Source organism: Labrus bergylta, chromosome 4, assembly GCF_963930695.1.
Source record: "Labrus bergylta chromosome 4, fLabBer1.1, whole genome shotgun sequence".
Classification (NCBI taxonomy): Eukaryota; Metazoa; Chordata; class Actinopteri; order Labriformes; family Labridae; genus Labrus; species Labrus bergylta.
In genome coordinates, this window is record NC_089198.1 from 15,247,831 (window position 1) to 15,267,656 (window position 19,826).

The following is a 19,826-nucleotide window of genomic DNA, read 5'->3' on the forward strand; positions in this document are numbered from 1 at the left end:
CTGACAGTTCCCCTCGTGTTTTTGGGTGGTTTTTTCGGTGGTTTTTTCGGTGAACAAGGTTGTTTCCCCTAAACACCCCACTCTCATCTCATGACAGGCTGCTCCCCACCAGCTAACTCACTCACTCACTGTGTGGGAGGGCGGTCCATCCATGATGATGAGCCTGCTAGCAGCCTTCGAGCAGGCTAGCCGTGTGGAGCTAGCGTGCTACCAAAGTGTGCAGTTTATTTTCGGGGCAGCACGATGAAGAACATCATGAAGTATTATCTACGTATTCCGCTACAACTCATTGACAACCGCATTGGGAGATAGGGGCGTCTTTACGTCAGTGAAGCGGGTCTGCATGACCCTACAGGATCTTTGTTTGGATGGATAGCGCCGCTGCTTGAGACTCTCCGAGCGGGCACGGAGGAGACTTCCTCAGCTAGCCGCTGCTAATGGTTGTGCTGATTAGCTCCACGGCTAACCGGGTGGCTTTAGCTGTCTGACACAGGTAGCTTTACATTTGTTTTTGTGTGTTGGTGTAGACTCTTAGCCGGAAACAATGCCACGTTTATCATGCAATAAACTGCAGGACGTCACCCTCTTATTGTAGTATTCACATTGTGCTTGTGTATCAGTCGATAGTTTTATAAAATAAATGACATTGGTTTGCTTAGTGAACTTGACTAGCTTGATAAGCTAGCTAGCTAAGGAACAAACACCTTACGTTAACACACAAAACAACAAAAGAGGAAACTGAGCGAGGCTAAGAGAACAACAGCTGACTCTCAATGACTAATGTTTTTGTTTTTGTTCTGTGCTAACATGATTATTAAAGTCCTTTAAATCGATATAACTGGACGTTTATAAGTTCATTTCTGTGAGAGTTATTTTAATATCATGTGTAAGTCTTTTTATTATTAAAGAGGTTTCTTATTGCACCTGTGGTCTAAGTTAATAGATAAACAACAAAGTGACAGCTTTGGTAACTCCAGTCTATGTCGTTAAAGATATCATTGTTGTCATGAATGTGTTGTTGTCACCTTTCTTTTGAAGTTGACCTCATTATGTTCATGTGTGTTAATCTGAAAACTATATACAGTAGAGTTAAAGGTATTCCAGTGTGATGTGCTCAATTTAATCATATATTTTAATTTAACAATTCATTTGCATAGGAAGCGTTTCTATATGATGTCACTATGCAATTCTCATCCATGAATATTTACCACAAGCCTTTTTGCATTATTGTGCACAGGTCAGTGATTCTTATATAATCCTGTTTGCTTCTTCCTCACAGTTGGTTGACATCGCTCATCTGATAATTAGCAGGCTCTGAAAAGAGCGGATTTGCAGGCACGACCATGCCTCCCAGGCCCTCCTCAGGAGAACTATGGGGGATGCACTTGATGCCCCCTAGCATCCTCGTGGACTGCCTTCTGCCAAATGGCATGATTCTCACGTTGGAGTGCCTCCGGGAGGCCACACTGATCACAGTCAAGCATGAGCTTTTCAAAGAGGCCAGGAAGTACCCTCTATACCATCTGCTGCAGGAGGAGAGCTCCTACATCTTTGTCAGTGTCACTCAAGAGGCAGAGCGAGAGGAGTTTTATGATGAGACCAGGAGGTTGTGCGATCTCAGGCTCTTTCAGGCTTTTCTTAAAGTAATCGAGCCAGTAGGCAACAGAGAAGAGAAGATCCTCAACAGAGAGATAGGTATTTGTCTTGGATTATTTTGCAGTTACAAACATACTGTCAGTTTTGATAATGTACTGTAGCAAGTGTTGGCCTTTCCAATTACCTTTCCCACAAAGAGGAGAGTTAACCTGTTGTTTGTATTGCCTTGTGTGTTGCGCTGTAGTATGCAGAGGCTGTCGTGAAATGCGCAAAAACAACAACACAACACTTTTAATCTAGCGCTTGTTATCACTTTCAGGTTTTGCGATTGGAATGCCCATTTGTGAGTTTGATTTGGTGAAAGACCCAGAAGTGCAGGACTTCAGAAGGAACATTTTAAATGTATGTAAAGAGGCTGTGGACCTCCGAGACAGTAACGGGCCCCACAGTAGAGCTTTGTACGTGTATCCTCCCAATGTAGAATCTTCTGTTGAACTTCCTCGGCACATCTATAACAAGCTGGACAAAGGTAAGAGATTGGACACTGAGCAGCTAGTTCACTGTAATAATGTCCTCAATATACAATCCAACATCTACAACAACTTCTGTGCGGTCTTTGTTTTGTGTACAACTGATCACATATTTCTTAATTTATTTTTTTCTTTTTCTTTTTTATTATCTTTCCCTCAGGTCAAATCATAGTGGTCATATGGGTTATTGTGTCACCCAGCAATGACAAGCAGAAGTACACCCTGAAGATCAACCACGACTATGTACCGGAGCAGGTGATAGCCGAAGCCATTCGTAAAAAGACGCGCAGCATGCTGCTCTCCCAGGAGCAGCTAAAGATGTGTGTGCAGGAGTATCAGGGAAAGTACATCCTCAAAGTATGCGGCTGTGACGAGTACTTACTGGAGAAATACCCTCTGAGTCAGTACAAGGTAATCTAATTTAATCTCAGGTCTGCTGCATCGGATGCTATTGTGCTTAGAGGAGAAGAGATTCACTTCACATCAAATTATCATCCAACACAGATTTGCTTGGCATTCATTACAAAGAATTACATTTATTACAAAATGTGCCGCCTGTAAAATGATGCTGATTCAATCGACCGAATGCATCACTCAAGCACTCAAGTTTCAGTTACCGCTGTGCTGTTATTTTTTAAATCTAATTTGTTACATGTTGTAAATGTTTTGAATTATGTGCTTCAAAATGTCAGGCATTACAAATACCCCTAAATGTCACTTTGTCCTCAACAGTATGTGCGCAGCTGTATCATGCTGGGACGGATGCCCAACTTGATGCTAATGGCCAAAGACAGCCTGTATTCCCAGCTGCCCATGGACAACTTCACCATGCCGTCCTATGCAAGGCGAATATCCACAGCAACGCCCTACATGAACGGGGAAACAGCCACAAAGTCTTTGTGGACCATCAACGGAACACTGAGGATCAGGATACTGTGCGCTACTTACGTCAATGTCAACATCAGAGATATTGACAAGGTACACATTCAGTACAACTGAGTGGACTTATCCTGTGCTTTGTTCTAGTTGTACGAAAATAAATTCTGACTGTGATCACACTTCTCCAAAAAACGTAGAGGTACAAGGATGATGGTGCACAATAGGACTCTGCAATACAATGCATTGTCATCTTTCCTTAATGTACTTATATGCACAAGCCTTTGAATTCAGCTTGTCTTTCATACTTGATCTATGCGTTCACATCATTTGGCCAATCAGATGAAACCACAGTTACCCATCAGCTAACCTCAGATGAATTGATATCAATTAGCTGGCTATTGCAGGGTTGGATTACTTGATGGCACAGGAGGGAGACAAGATCGAGGACACTATGAATGATGAATAACTTGTGGAGGAAAAAAAAGCAGTTCTGCAATGTGGAATTACTTTTGTTAAAAAAACAACTGAGTTCAGAAACAGTTACTGTCAAAAACATGTTGATCATCAGCAAGTCATTGGGATTGTGAAGCAATACCTAATATGCACACCTCAGCGATTTTTATTTTGTCATCACAATAATCTACAATGATAGTGTGCACTGGAGAATTTCCTCATTCCATGCAGGATAAGTGCATGTTGTCCGTCACATCGTGCAGTCAGAAATGCAATAATAGATTGATTTAAAATGTGATTAAGTACAATATTTGTTGTTTTTGGGGTTTTTATGTAGATCTACGTGAGGACTGGGATATACCACGGTGGAGAGCAGTTGTGTGACAACGTCAACACCCAGCGTGTGCCCTGCTCTAATCCAAGGTAGTCTCGCATACTTTGGGAATTCCCTCGACTTTAGGACGGTTAATGCGATTGGTTTTAAATTATACTTTCTGTGTTTGCTCCAGGTGGAATGAGTGGCTGAACTACGACATGTACATTCCAGACATCCCACGAGCCGCCCGGCTCTGCCTCTCCATCTGCTCGGTGAAAGGAAGGAAGGGAGCTAAAGAGGTTAGCAGTGTAACGCTAGAAAGTTACATTAAAGTTAATGAAACTGTATAACGACATGAGAAATGGTTCAAGTGAACAGACATACAGGCAGACATCCACAGCAACAAACATGGAATTTAAGAGACAGTGTATGAATACAAAGTGTTCCCAGCAGATCATGATATTGCACAGTAAAAAAGTAGCTTGCCACAAATAAAAATGAAAAAAAAAGAAAATACATTTCGCAAAGGCAGAAATGAAAATATTGAACCTTTAATTCTTGGTTAATTTGACTTTGGTGTTAACAAAATTCAGTACCACAGTAAATACTTCTTGAGTCACAAGTTTAGCAGAAATATATCATAACAACAAGTGCTGTGTCTGTTTACAGTTCAGGAAACAAAGTAGCTTTGTTTGAATAAAGAAGTCTTATCAAATTTAGATGATGGAAACGGGACAAATAATTGACCCTCTTCCACCATGCCCTGAGATATTATTATCTGATATAGTGGTGCTCATTGTGCAAGCAGATTTCTACACAACAGAAAGCTAGCGTGAAAAGAAATGGATATGTGGCCTAGGAGTTGGAGATGTGCAGCCTCCAGCAACTCATTGTGGCTGCTCCCTCTTGTTTCATTAATCCTTACAATAGAAAAGTAGCATAAATGACCATGTCTGGTTTTGTAGACACATTTTTCATAAACTGTCACTGTCAGCATTAACCTTAGCGACGCACACATTTCTTTCCTTTGCCTGCTTCACTATAATAGCCACAAGTTGAACACTTATTGTGAAGCAGACAAAAAAGAAAATGCTGTTTTTTGTTACTCTGGTTTACACAAGTCATCATTTTTCCTGAATCCGTTGTGTGAACGTGAAGGCGGACTCCACCACTAACAATTGCAATTACTGTATAGAGCTGTGATTGCAAAATGGAAAAACATTGCATGGTTTTTGTGTGAAAAAGTGGGCTTTGATGTCCTGGAAATGTTAGCGAGCACACCGTTAAATATCATTCAAACTCTTTTCAAATGTATACTAACTTTATCTGTTATAGAAACGAAAGCATCCACAAGGTCGGTTAATGTAGGCATGGAAAACAAACACCTTCCCTTTGTTCTGCTCTGCACCTGTCTGTTTCGTTGCCCCAGGCTGTTTGCTCTAATGATTTTCACATGCATCATCATCTTGGTATTTTCCTGTAGGAGCACTGTCCCCTCGCCTGGGGCAACATCAACCTGTTTGACTACACCCACACACTGGTAGCAGGGAAGATGGCTCTCAATCTATGGCCTGTTCCACACGGTCTGGAGGACCTGCTCAACCCTATCGGCGTCACAGGATCTAATCCAAACAAGGTGAACAACAAATGTCAACACCATCAACATAACGCTGACTCGCACCTTTTTGTTTACGCTTCGAGAAGTTCCATATATTCATGTGTAAATGTTTTACAGGACAAATGGAATCGTTCATTATCCTTAAAGCAAAGCATAACAATGTACAGTGTATGAAGTACATATTAGAATTATATACAATAATATACATAAACCACAATATTTTAAAAAGATAAGACTTTAGAAACAAATGACAAGATCAAAGTAAATGGCACATAATGTCATCTTCTCCTGAAAATGTTAAGCTTTATCAAATGTAGTTATTGCCTTTTCCTTTGACCTCTAAGCGCCATGAAGCGGTTCTAATCCAGTAGGTGACAACATGTAGAGTTCCAGAGCCACACTTTAAGCTGCCTGGGTTTAATAAATGATCGTCTTATACCTCTTAATAATCACTCAGGCTTCTCTCTTTGATAACAGTAAGTTCCCCTCCCTTTACTTTCTAAACATGCAGGAAACCCCTTGTCTGGAGCTGGAGTTTGATCATTTCAGTTGCCCCGTGAAGTACCCTGATATGACCATCATCGAAGATCATGCTAACTGGAATATCTCCAGAGAGCTTGGCTTTAATTATTGCCACACCGGTTTGGTAAGATATTAAGCATTTCATTAAAATGGGGTTTTGTTTGTTTGGTTGTATTTTATGGTTCAGTCTAATTTCTAACCTGTCTTTTCTCTGTCATAGAGTAACAGACTGGCGCGTGACAACCCCCTGACCGACACCGACAATGAGCAGCTACGTCTGGTGTGCAACAGGGACCCGCTTTCTGAAATAACTGAGCAGGAGAAAGACTTTCTATGGAGGCACAGGTAGTGTGTAATGTGTAACCATTACATTTACACACAAGTAATCCCGTGGCACTGACCCTGTTGTCATAAAGGCTTAAACTATTTTATTCTGTTATTATTTTAGACAAGACTGTGTCAACATGCCAGAGATCCTTCCCAAGATCCTCCTGGCTGTGAAATGGAACTCCAGAGATGAGATCGCACAGGTAATCTCATGTTTCTACTGCTGACATGCCTTTATTTTGAAGGACATCTGGTGTGAAATGGATACGTGCCTTACTTACTTGTTAATGCAAAAGCTCAGCTGATTAAATAACAGATACTGCAGACTTAAACACTGTCTCATGCATTGTTTAAAACTGCAAGAATGCAAAAAAACAAAAAGATCTCTAAGTATGTTTCTTTGCATTTCAGATGTATTGCCTTCTGAAGGACTGGCCTGCTATCAAGCCAGAACAAGCCATGGAGTTGCTGGATTGCAACTTCCCTGATCCTATGATCCGAGAGTTTGCCGTAAAGTGCCTTGAGAAATACCTAACTGATGACAAACTCTCACAGTACCTCATTCAACTGGTTCAGGTGGGTTTCACTTTTAACTTACTTTGAATGCAACCCAAGTCAACTGTGTAAACTGTTTATTATTAGCATGAAGGCTTAGGTTTGACTTTTATTCAGTGTAGCAGTGTTTGTTCTAACGAACATTAAAATGATTTTATGGTACATTTCTTTGTTTTCTGTGTCCAGGTTCTTAAGTATGAGCAGTACCTTGATAACCCACTTGCACGCTTCCTGCTGAAAAAGGCTTTAACCAATCAGAGGATAGGACATTTCTTCTTCTGGCATTTAAAGTGAGTAGATTAAAAAAGGGCCTCCTTCAGGAGTTTAAAGATGCGTTTGTCACTTATCATTCAGGTTCTAGATTATTTTGAATTCAAAAGAGTTCTCCTCATTTTCTTTTTCTCTTGCTATCATGTGTGCAGGTCAGAGATGCACAACAAGACAGTGAGCCAGCGGTTTGGCCTGCTGCTGGAGTCGTACTGCCGGGCCTGTGGCATGTATCTGAAGCACCTGAGCAGACAGGTGGAGGCCATGGAGAAACTCATCAATCTGACCGACCTCCTCAAACAGGAGAAAAAAGATGAGGCACAGAAGGTAATCCGACAGCCAACAGCTGTTAATTGTGATCCGTGAGCAGTTGAATTTAATCTTGACAACATCTGGAGCAATCTGGCGACAGATCCCCCAACACTAGTTAAGTAGATAGAGTGATGAAGTTTGGACAGTTGTTTTTTTTTTAGATTGCTTGGAGCCTAATACAAACAGACTAGGATAAGAGACTACAAAACGATGTGATGCAAACTGTTATAGCCATACAATAATAAACAAATAATAGACAAATCTTAAATACAATCTGAAACTTTAATTAAAGCAACAAACTCTGGTAGGACCTTGAATACATTTGGCATGGTACATGTATAACCTGTATTTTCACAGCTTTGTTTACATCAATATTGTTCATTTTGATTCACTGCTGCTCTGTTAAATCTATTTGGTTGTTTTTGTGTCGAGCAGTTAAGCCGCTGTTTATAAAGATCAGCTCTTTTTAGTAGTTGTTCAATAAAAGCCTCCAGGGAAGTGAAAGAGTATCAATCGCAAATGAATGCAGATCAGAGCACAGGGACGCTCCTTGTTTATTCCCTTAAATAAAGAGGACACTAACTGAAGAATAGACACTTTAATTCAAATGGCCAGCATTTGGGGCGACAGATAGCCCTTGAAGTTGTCATGCACGCCATGTACAGAGACCAAAGTCCTCGTTGCAGCAGCCGTGGGTTTGAATCCGACCCCACACACACACACACACACACACACACACACACACACACACACACACACACACACATTCATTTCTGGTCTCTCTTTCGCTGTCCTTTCCAATAGAGGCAAAAATGGCCATCACAAGAAACAGATACAAATGACCTAAACATGTAGAAGTGGGACATTGTAATGAGGACGACCTAATTCCAGTTTTAGGCCTGAAGAAACGCAAACAATAAGACATAGTTCTTCCAAAATAGCAAAAAGAAGAAGCAAAAAGGTTTTGTTTCTTTTTCTTAGTTTACTAACCTGCAAGCAGTGCTGGTGCAGAAAAAAAGTGACTGAACACCACACGGACACATTTGAACATATTAACATAGTTATGAATAACATAATGAGTGTTATTCTACTAAAAACATCCCTCTCAGTTAGCAGTGAAGATCCCATAGAAGTGTGTGCTTGAGTCTGTGCCTGCAGAGAATTTGCCTGTTGTTATATTTATTTTGCTGTTGCTGCTCACTTGAAGGTGTCAGTCTGACATTGCTGTTTCTGTCTCTCTCTTCTGCTCTCTGTGTGTCTGCAACAGACGATAAAGGTACCTTGTGTGTCCGTATGAGACGCCTCTCTTTACTCACTCTTTAATTCACTCGACCACCACTTAGTCTTGTCTCACTGGTGTCACAGCCTTAGGCTTTAAAATCTGAGACTAGATCAGTGTTTTGTACTTTTCATAGTTTCACATTTTCAATTATATCCTTTTAAACATGTGGTCTCAAAAACTATTGAATTATCATTATTTTTTAATAATCCTTCATCTTATTTTGTAGTATCAGAATTTCTGTAAGAGTTTGCTTGTTGTAAAGTAACATTCAGTTAGTTATATAAGCACTGGTTCAGACACAAATAGCCATTAAATAATGGGCCACACTCAGCGGTGTTGGTAAATAAGTAAATTCATTGTTTTACCTGCTTACTAGCCAATTGAGATCATTTCTAACTACAGCAGTATTTAACCTGTTATTGTTGTATCCATAAAAACATGACTGGTGCCCTGCTACACAACATAAAAGTTATTTAGAGTTACCTCACTGTGCACTGTGTCATCAGGTTGCTAAGAATAAAACATCATTGTGCTCTTGTTTGAATGACTGATGCATTTGTTTCTGAACTTAAAGGTTCAAATGAAGTTTCTGGTGGAGCAGATGAGACGGCCTGATTATATGGACGCCCTGCAGAACTTCACCTCCCCGCTGAATCCAGCTCATCAGCTCGGAAACCTCCGGTACATCAGCACTCCTTTTATCTAACCTCTCCACTGAAATGTTTTGACCTCTGCATTTTGACCTGTTAAAGGCTTAAAGCACTATTGTATTTAACACGCATTAATAGCTTTGTTTTGTGTTTGTATAAAGTACAATCAGTCATGGGGTTCACACTGAACTCATTTTATGGTTAACCATGCACATTTGACCAGAAGAGATTAAATAATGAATACATTGTTGGTTTCTGTTTCTATCATTATCTCATCCACTTCAAAAATATCCTAATTTCTGTTTCAGCCTGGAAGAATGCAGGATGATGTCGTCAGCCAAGCGACCGCTGTGGCTTAATTGGGAAAACCCAGATATGATGTCAGAGCTGCTCTTTCAAAACAATGAAATCATCTTCAAAAATGGAGATGGTGAGTTTAGCTTCCCATGTCGATCTCTATTCTTGTGTGTTTCACTGTGTATAAGTACACACAAACACAAACACACACACGCATGCACTAAAAAGTATCTCCAAGCATGCATCGTAATTCTTTCTAAGCCTTTGGTTCATATGTGCAGCATTTTGGAACACAAACACAACCTCATATGCCTTTAATTTAGAAATCAGAACATCTTATTCGAATCACACTTCACCGCAGCGGCTCGGGCATTTTGGTGCACCATCTGTGACCAAAGCGACTCTGACAGCTCTGCTCCATAATGCATGGTGCACTTGATCAAAGTGGAGCTAAGCAGCTAATAATCACCTGACTGTCATCCTCCTCCTCATCTCTCTCTGTGCCTCTGCAGATCTGAGGCAGGACATGCTGACGCTGCAGATCATTAGGATAATGGAGAACATCTGGCAGAACCAAGGCCTTGATCTCAGGTAGGCTCCTCACTTCCCCATGACAGCGAGAATGCAGGTGCACATTAACTGCCGCTGGGTGCTTTCATGTTCGACCCCCCCGTACCTGAACGCAGATTAGTGGAAAACACCTGAAGTCATCCGATGTCACTGCTGTCCCGAGTGTTCCTGCCTCGCTTCATGTTTCCTGTCCCTCCTCTCCCAGGATGCTGCCTTATGGCTGTCTGTCCATCGGAGACTGTGTGGGCTTGATCGAAGTGGTGAGGAACTCTCACACCATCATGCAGATCCAGTGCAAAGGAGGCCTGAAGGGGGCGCTGCAGTTCAACAGCCACACGCTGCATCAGTGGCTCAAGGATAAGAACAAGGGGGAGATGTGAGTGCACACAGAGTTTTTCTAATTTTAAAGGGAGTATTAGTAACTAATAAAGACTTTTATTCAGGTACTCATGAAATCAAAATAGAGGTTTACATTTTTTAATCACACGTCCTGAATTATTTATCTCATATATAAGCCTGTTTCTGACTCATGAGTTAAAAAAAAAGTCACTCTGTAGGTTCTGTTAAAAGGTTTTTCACAAAAATATTTGAAAACATTTATGACCCTTCTTACAATGTAATTAGCCTCAAAATAATCCTCCATGAGGATGTTGATCAACACATTTCTCTAAGATTCTTTAAACCAGACGTGAGACCATTGCTGTGTTTGAGTATTAACGTTGATTGGGAATATTGGGCTTGAGATGGCAACAGACTGAAGACTAATTGGCTGCTATGAATGTTACGAAGTTGCCATGACAAGACTCTCCCTTGTCTTCTTTTTTCGCATCCAATACATAACTAAGTGGAATGAAAATGGCTCCCTGCCAGCTGCTTCAAAGGGATTCCAAGCATGATATTTAGTTTTTTTTTTGTTTGATGTCTCAGGTATGACCAGGCCATCGATCTGTTCACCCGGTCCTGTGCTGGTTACTGTGTAGCCACATTTATCCTGGGCATAGGCGACAGACACAACAGCAACATTATGGTCAAAGACGATGGACAGGTAAGGCTTACATTTATTTAGACATTATTTGTGCACTAGTTTATTTCCTTACACTAATGAATATTACATTTCTTACTCCTCTGATGTTCCCACAGCTGTTTCACATAGACTTTGGACACTTTCTCGACCACAAGAAGAAAAAGTTTGGGTACAAGAGAGAACGGGTGCCCTTCGTGCTCACGCAGGATTTCCTGATTGTAATTAGCAAAGGAACTCAGGAATGCACTAAAACAAGGGAGTTTGAAAGGTATCTATCTACACAGTAGCGTTTTATCTTGGAAGTAAAAGAACAAAATTAGTTATCACATAAAAATACCAAAGTTAAAAAAAAAAAAACTTGAGCTTGAACCTTTTTGTGCAGCATTATGACAACTCTCTATACACTAGTTCTCTACTCATTCAGTGTAGCACAACTGTTTCTCTATGTACAAAGTTATGGGTGTGTTTTTATATTAAGACCAGATTTTAAAACACTGCTGTACAGGACTTGTGTTCTTTTAAACAATGACAATAACGTTCCCATCCTTTAACTGTTCTCCGTGGCAGATTTATAAAATATCTTGACCTTGTTTTGTCTCCACTTTTCTTCCTTCTTTCCCTTTTTTTTTTTTTGTCATCGTCCTCGCCCAGGTTCCAGGAGATGTGTTACAAAGCCTATCTTGCAATCCGGCAGCACGCCAACCTCTTCATTAACCTCTTCTCCATGATGCTGGGCTCGGGGATGCCTGAGCTGCAGTCGTTCGATGACATCGCTTACATCAGGAAGACCCTGGCCTTGGACAAGACGGAGCAGGAGGCCTTGGACTACTTCATGAAGCAGATGAACGACGCTCACCACGGCGGCTGGACTACAAAGATGGACTGGATCTTCCACACAATCCGCCAGCACGCCATGAACTAAAATGAGGACTGAAACAGAAGAAGAGTCGAGGATTGTTGTGACAGCAGTGAGCTCTGAACAGTGAGCAAGGTATTTGCCCAAACACACTAAGGCCTGGTTAATACTTCAACCAGTGCGTGACTGCGAACGTTACCTGCAAGTGCACCAGAGAAGAAAGGGTCCTCTGAAGGGCCAGTTTTAGGGCCATGACGCCTAAATGCTCCTGCAGGGTTCTGAATTTCTTCTCCCTGCACTTTGAACTTTAAAAAAAAGCAGGGCGGAGATATATTCTATCAGTCTTCATAGGAACTAAACAAAAGTATAATGGACCTCAACAACGTTGGCCTTTTTCATGTTAACTAACTATGGACACATTTTTATTTTCTTATTTTTTAAAAACATATTTCACTACATCTTAAACCATCAGCATTAAGGAAAAAAAACCACCATGAAGTTGTAAACCATTAGCACAGCTTGTTTTTTCTAACTATGAACTGACAGAGAGTAACTGCATTTATTTCCACTACCTATTTCGAACGGATGAAGACGTTGGAGATCCAACCAAATCTTTAAAGCTACTAAAAAAGCAGTAAGTAGAACATACAGAGGACGTGTTGTAAAACACTTAGCTAGCATTTTTTAAGGACTTCTTTGTAGCCTACAGATGACTTATCCTCCGCTCATAACCCTCCATAGAAAACTGACTTTTGTACAGCAGTATATCCAGAGACTTGTATGAATTCGGTGCATATACTCCTTTTTTAAATATATTTTCTACTGAGCCAAAGGACTAGATGTGTAACCCCACTACTCCGCAGTCTTATTGTTAAAAAGGTCACTACTATTCCAAGTCTCCTGTGTACTCATAGCACTGATCTCTGCAGTATTTTTGTTTGATTTTGTTTTGTTTATCAGTATTATTCTGTCAGTTTGTGAGGCACCAGTGTGCATCATTCGACCCCCGAGCAGTTTGTACGCAGACGGACTGGAGGAAAACGTTCAGATGGTCAGCTGTGAGAGACGCACAGTATTGTTTTCAGGAGCTGATAAAGGCGAGATACAGATATGCAGTGTTCTTTTAGTGTGCTGTGCTGTTACACTATGCAAGTTGTGATCCTAATATGTACTGTTTACTGCAACAACAAAAAAAAAGGTGATGTCAGAGTGCAAAACAAGAGAGAGGTGCATCCTCCCCCCCCAGACATGCTAACACAGAGCAGTGTCAACAGACTTTACACAGACAGTACATGGAAGAGAAAATGTTGCACTGTAACAGGATCGTCGTCTTCTTCCCTACGAAAAACACAGCAGTGAGAAACGCCTTTGGTCCCTGCCTTTTGCTTCTTCTTACCAGCTATATGTGGAGCTTCAATCTAAGCCATCTGTAAAAAAAAAAAAAAAATACTCCTGTCTTCTTGTTCTAGATCAGACGAATATTTTTAAAACGCACTCTTCTCCTTACCTTTGGTTCCAGATCGTGACATCCAGGTAAAGAAAAGCAGCCGAAGTGAATTGTTTTCAACCTTCCCAAGTGTCTTCATCCCTCCTCTTTTCCTATGATTGTCACCCTTATGTGTGGAAGAAAAGTCTCTGCAGGTTTGCTACACTGCACAGACACATGCGTAAGAGGTCAGTAAATGTTCTAGCTTTACCAAATGAAACACAACAGGGCGGTTTCCTGGACACTCGTATGTCTGAAAGTCCGATTTATGTTTGCTGTACATCTGTGGGGACTTTATTATGCCCAGGAAACTGATCCTACTGAGATGGATGTGCTTCTGTACGGGCTACAGAGCGACGGGCAGGACCCAAACTCAAAATAAAATCCCCTAATACTTTATGGAAGAACTATCTAAATGATGCTATTTCCCTTTGTATTTACATGTTATGTTTGTTGTTTTTCTGTTTCTTACACTGCATTATGCATGAGGTCCTCGACTATCTACTTTTTTTTTTTTTTGACCTGATGTTGTTTACTTGAATTTCATGTATAAATAATGACCTTGTTACTTGTGTGAGGTACAACAGAGTCACAATGAAGTTAACATAGAACTGCTACAAGTGCAAATGCTTTTTTTCCTTGAATAACTACAGAGGTAATATATTTTTGTATTTTTAAATGTAAGCAAACTCACATATGTAACTGCTAACCAAAAAAAAAAAAAAAAGGAGGAATCATGCAATTCATGCACCATCCTCATAGAGACCCAGTAGACAGCTTCTAGTTGTTGAAACGAAATGAATGAGAAAGCAGCAGAAGCGAATTGTTGAATGAAGGACAAGGACTTGATGCTGTTGTCGAGTTGAGATCTCTTGCCCCGAGTGGAAGTCTGTAAGCACAATAAGGAGGAAAAAGCTAACCTGCATGAAAAGAACCAGAGTCATATGTTAGTTATATTCATCTGTATATATATCATAAAACCTCTTCAAATACTTGTTTTAGTCATCCGCATACGATCCTCATAAGAAACTGTATTCATTCATGTATTGTACTGATGAATAAAAAACATTTCTCCCTATATGAATACATTGTTTATTTACAGGCACTTCGATTACTTACAGTACAATTATAGCCCAACAGATTCATCGGCTGTTATTAGCATATCCAGTGACTTTTTGTATTGGCTACCTATATCGCAGATACGTATTTGCTGTTGATTTATTTACTAGTCAAATAGCATTTGAGGTTCATTGTATTAAACTTAGTTCTCTTAACATTGCAACAAGCATTATCACCCTCCAATTGCACAGTTACTTTCCAGTTGAGTGACCATCTCGTTTTTATTATACTGTATATTCCTCAAGTGTTTGAGGGACCAACACAATAAATGTGTACATCTGTATCTCTACAGATCGAACATAGATCTAAGAAAGTTATCGGCATCTGATTTTTTTTTTTCTCCCCAATATTTGTATTGTATACGTATCGGTCGGTCGATGTGGAACAAGGCTAGTATCAGAATTATAGAGAACCCTTATTTGTTTTTGGTGTATTCTATAGAGAACTGCACAAAAGACTTAAAAATGTGGTAAATGGAAGACTACTACTAACTCAGTACATTCACATCAAAGCCTCTCCCCTCTGATGTTAGAAACAGGATACAAAGCTAAATATCTGTTATTAAAGGGTAATGCTCGTCCTTCCTGGTAGAGTGTAGACTAAGGGAACCTAACATATTTGTTAACACAACACATTCTGCTGGACTACAGCTAACTCCAACATTCAGTGACTTCCTAGTCAACATTTGCCTTTGAAAAATCATGCACATCTAAGACACTGGGATTGAAAATCAGGATGCAATCGAGCTTGCGTAGTCTTGCTGACTATGTTTGAAAGACTAACAATGACATTCAATGTTTTATTGTATCAATGCAGACTCATGTTAAAGGTGTGTGCGGTTAGCTTTGTTAGCTCATTTGCTCTTCACTGACAGTGGACTGAGCTAAATCATTTAAAGCTCTAGTGAAGAACTTTTGGTTTTGTGTTGATTTTGGCGCCGCCCTTTGGACGAATTGGTACCTTTGTTCTTTAACCGATTTGGTCCTGTTAATAGATAATCAAAAAATCGCACCCTGCTTTGTTTTAACAGTCAAATGTAACACTCACTTCAAAGCCTTCCCAGAAAAATATATTTTACAAGAAAGAGTCTGTTTCTGCTGTGAATCATTCGTCTGTCACCTATACTGTGACAGGAAGTTTCAGCACTAAAAACAAAAATCTGAATTAATCAATCACTATGCTGATGGTGCTTTTGTAGGCCATTAAGAGGCATTAATATTCGTTTCAGTCTGTTTCATAACTTTGATAAAAACTCATCACAGAAGCTTTAAAAGCTACAACTCTACGACAACAGGCTTCTGAAAGGATCTTTTTAGTTAAGATCATAAGATTTTTGCCACACCTGAGAAAACATTTTCATTCTGAGCAGCGTTATAAATATTGGAGCTAATTCATATTATGTGCCTGTGAAATAGTCACATAGAGTTGTTGGTCATTTCGGAGTGTAAACACGGGATAAGTCATGAAGGAGACGTCATGCTGGACTTGCGGAGCAGTCTGTACACTTGTCCCTGAGTGTGTCTGGATGTCAGCCTGCCTTCTGCAGCCTCACTGCATATCCCAGAGGAAACGTGCTAAGTACTGTGTCAGCTTCACCAGGCCCACCAGTAGAGCCCCGCCCCCCAACATCAGACACGGCCAAAGCAGTGCGAACAAAATCTTCTTATAAGTGTACTTCCTCTTCAAGATGGCGTCCCTGGGGTGCCTTGTGGGGTCAGTTAGGCATGAAGACGTGATTCCAAGCTGAGTGTCGAGACTGTTTTTAACTTTCTCCACTTCCTTCTGAAGCTCCGCTCTGTCCATCAGACATTTAGGTATGTAGAAACACTGAAAAGAGGAGGTTAATATTAAAGAGTGAATTTATTAAATGACCTGCCACTAAGTTCCTGCAGATCTTATTTCAATCAGTTGGATGATTAGCAATGCTTTTTTTGAACGCACTTTTTGTCATTGAAAAGAAAAAGAGTGGTGTGTCTAGGGTGTGGCCTGGGGTGCACCTCAAATCGTATAGGTGCCACCTTATTAGGTTAGAGTTTTGACTAAATGTTCATTCAAACCAATACCTTTTTTACCCGCTCACATGGCTTACATGGCTGCAGGATGACAGCTGTTGTACACAGACTTAAAGCTGTAATGCTCAAATCTCCTCCTCAGGCCCTACCCTGAAGCTGTCCTCCCTTCCAACACCTAGTGACACCTAGTGAGAAACAGATCCAAACCCCTGGAGCCTTCAGGTAAGACACAAAACCTGGACTTTACTACCATAATTCCCTACCTCAGGAGCCAGGAGGACAGATTCCTCGTCAAAGTGTAGAGCAAATGTCTGATTGGAGCCAGTGAGGTTAACCTTCACCCTGAGACAGGGCACAGAGCTCACACCTCTGCAGTCCATCCACTCCTCCAGGATTTCAGAGTGCAGCACAGCACAGCTGGCCTCCTCCCACTTACTGCAAAACAAGAGGGAATGTTTCCTAAATCAAAACCAAGGTCACACCAGAAGGCAGTAATAGTAGTTTCTCATATCTCTCTATCTAATATGAGGATTGTTTTCATTTTAGATATTTATTAAACTTTTTAATTTGGGCAATTTCTAAAAAAATGTAGATGAAGGCTAAAAGCACAACTGGCTAAAAAAAGAGATACTATCTTAATTTTGACTTAAGTCAACATTTAAACATATAGTGTATGTATTGGTTATCACTGGTCTAGACTAGATTATCTTACTGAAGATTAATCAAACTAACCTTTTTTTCAGATATTCATGTCACCCATGGAATAAATCATTTTGACTCTGGGGTTTATCTGACACTTTTCTTGTTAATGTAATTAGCGATAAGCAGCTAGCAGCAAAAGAAACTGTGACGTAATGCACTTTGTACGCACCTTTCTTTTGGGCTTTTGTGCCTTTATTGTCAAGATAGGACAGTGTATAGAGTCAGAAATCAGGAAGAGAGAGAGTGGGGAATGACATGTGGGGCCACAGGTTGGATTTGAACCTGTGCCACCTGCTTGGAGGACCATAGCCTCCATACGTGGGGCGCGCACACTAACCAATGCGCCACCAGTGCCCCTGTACACACCTTTTTAACTAATATATATTGTTAATGAAATATAACCAATATGCCTAGAACTTTCTGTTTTTGTGCTGATTAGCAAACATTAGCATGCTAACAGACTCAGCAAAGATTGCATTAGTAGTGAACATTGTATCTGCTCATGAGCTGCTTGTACCTATTTTCATTATGAGCATACATTCTCATTAAGCTTACTCTTATATGCTAGGCTAATATAGTCTTGTTTTAAATTTAGAGCTTTAAATTGCCAGTTCGACTTACTAACTGCATACATTGAGTTTGTTCTTCACTGATAATTGAATAATAATGTTATCTTTAAAACAGTTTGGATTATAATTTCTTAAACTCTTAAATGGCTTAAACTTTCTTTAAGCCATTCAAACAGTGCTTCAATTCACAAGAAATCAAAATGAGAATCATTTTGTACGCAGCACTTGCTCTTTTGTTATATCTGTGAATTTCTGAATGTAGTGTTCATTTGCATGAGTAAATAAGAGACAAAAAAAATAAAAGTTATACTAAATTATATAGAAGTCGTAACTGTTTATCGTATGTCATGCTTGCCATGATCAACGCACTTCAGAGTACCTGTTAATGTAGGGTTTGACCACCGTGATGCCGACCACAAAGAACATGAGCACAGAGAAGGCCATCATGGTGAAGCCCAGCAGGATGGCTCGGTCCTCGCCAGCACTCGAAACAGGAACCTGAGTCCGAGCCCGCTGACCCCCACAACCATCCACCCCCCTGCTGCAGTCCTGCTCCTGAACCCTGGCTGCATGGAGGAGCTCTCTGTGTCCCTCACACACACACACACACACACACACACACACACACACACACACACACACACACACACACACACACACACACACAATACATTCATGTACTTCAGGGATTATTCGATTTAATCCATCAGTGATACAAATAGATTTTCTTATTCTATGCATGAACAAATTAAGCGTCCACTTTAGATTTCATTTTGAATCATTTTGTAATTCTTTAATTGAATAATTATTACGCAATTAATGCATGACTGATTTTTGTGATCTTTATTTATTTATTCATTTAAATGACTGACTGACCAACACCTCCACCACACGAAAGCATAATCAAAACAAAGGTTGCAGAGGTCCATCACAATCTTTTTAATCAACTCAAAACATGGATCTCACATTAAAGATAATTAAAAGTATAAACAAACCCATACGCAGCGCAGGGTTTGATGAATATCTCAAATCTCAAGACCAACACAAGTGTTTGTGAGCTCATCAGATGTTCTTTTATAGGATAATCATTTTAGAAAAAACAGAAGACTTCCTACAAACTTTAAATGGCTGATTTGTGATCCTTGGACACTGAACATGAAAAGCAAATCAGTGAAGTGCTCATTAAAGGTAATAATAAAGGATTTTGCTCTATTCAAACTTTTCTGTTGTGTGTCTGACTTTACAACCTTGTGTTTTTCTTAACCCTGACAGAAACATAAAGTATGACCAATCAATTTAAAGCTTTTTCAAACATCACCTGTGTTTCACCTCTATAATAAACTCCCAACAGTGTGTTCAAAGCTGCCCGGCTCAGTCGATGCTCTTCTCTTACCGTGTCTGCCGCCTGCGAGCGCCCTGCAAGTTGATGTTAATAGGGATGTTGAGTGACCTCCGGGGGGAAGTTGTGTTCAAGAACATGCCCACTCCTATCTGTACCTCAACCCTCTTCCAAGGCTGAGTCTGAACATCCAACTAACAAGCTCGTCTCTATCTGAAAGTCAAATGTCTGTGGGTGGACAGCCCTTCATCTTATATCTCATACAGGCTCCAGTGCAGCGCTGTGACTGACTGAGTGGACCAGATTGCAGTTTTATTTCCCCGGGGGACTCCCTGTTGTTTACCCAAACTCAAAGGTGAGCACCAACACCTCCACCCTCATGTGTGTTTCTGTAGAAACCACCACAGGTAAGGCAGGTAGGATGCTAATGGCCTCTCAGTGGGCCCGTGACGCTCGGCTGCATGCAGTCATTTGTCATGGAAAAGCTGAATGATCCTTTCTTGATTATCAGCCTCTTAACAAGAACAGCAAGAAGACACTGAGCG

General features: G+C 40.5%; 2 protein-coding genes across 3 annotated transcripts; one reads left to right on the plus strand and one right to left on the minus strand.

The window, feature by feature from the left end:
* Positions 1–148: 148 nt before the first annotated feature.
* Positions 149–14,618, plus strand: LOC109996845 (phosphatidylinositol 4,5-bisphosphate 3-kinase catalytic subunit alpha isoform). Of its 2 annotated transcripts, XR_010666325.1 has the most exons (22): positions 149–493; positions 1,280–1,695; positions 1,916–2,125; positions 2,287–2,537; positions 2,859–3,104; positions 3,796–3,881; positions 3,968–4,073; positions 5,258–5,410; positions 5,904–6,038; positions 6,135–6,259; positions 6,363–6,444; positions 6,653–6,817; positions 6,983–7,086; positions 7,219–7,390; positions 9,232–9,338; positions 9,616–9,737; positions 10,117–10,195; positions 10,380–10,550; positions 11,102–11,219; positions 11,315–11,466; positions 11,850–12,189; positions 13,574–14,618. XR_010666325.1 is itself a non-coding variant. In XM_065953833.1 (21 exons), the coding sequence occupies exons 2-21, from the start codon at positions 1,344–1,346 to the stop codon at positions 12,118–12,120; spliced, it is 3,207 nt and encodes a 1,068-aa protein (XP_065809905.1). In that variant the 5' UTR covers positions 150–493; positions 1,280–1,343; the 3' UTR covers positions 12,121–14,618. The 2 variants fall into 2 exon arrangements, 1 of the variants encoding a protein (XP_065809905.1); XM_065953833.1 differs by having other exon boundaries at positions 150–493; positions 11,850–14,618.
* Positions 14,600–19,550, minus strand: kcnmb3 (potassium calcium-activated channel subfamily M regulatory beta subunit 3). Its single transcript, XM_020652033.2, is given in 5 exon segments — positions 14,600–16,228; positions 16,230–16,486; positions 16,935–17,106; positions 18,322–18,525; positions 19,336–19,550. Coding segments are annotated over 5 exon segments (828 nt in total). The 5' UTR covers positions 19,422–19,550; the 3' UTR covers positions 14,600–16,119.
* Between the last annotated feature and the right edge of the window lie 276 nt (positions 19,551–19,826).

Excerpts from the sequence above, each read along its gene's own strand:
- LOC109996845 (XM_065953833.1), top strand. The coding sequence starts at position 1,344 with ATGCCTCCCAGGCCCTCCTCAGGAGAACTATGGGGGATGCACTTGATG. Across the intron at positions 6,818-6,982 it reads ACCTCATTCAACTGGTTCAG|GTTCTTAAGTATGAGCAGTA; the intron begins GTGGGTTTCACT and ends TTCTGTGTCCAG. Across the intron at positions 11,220-11,314 it reads TGGTCAAAGACGATGGACAG|CTGTTTCACATAGACTTTGG; the intron begins GTAAGGCTTACA and ends ATGTTCCCACAG.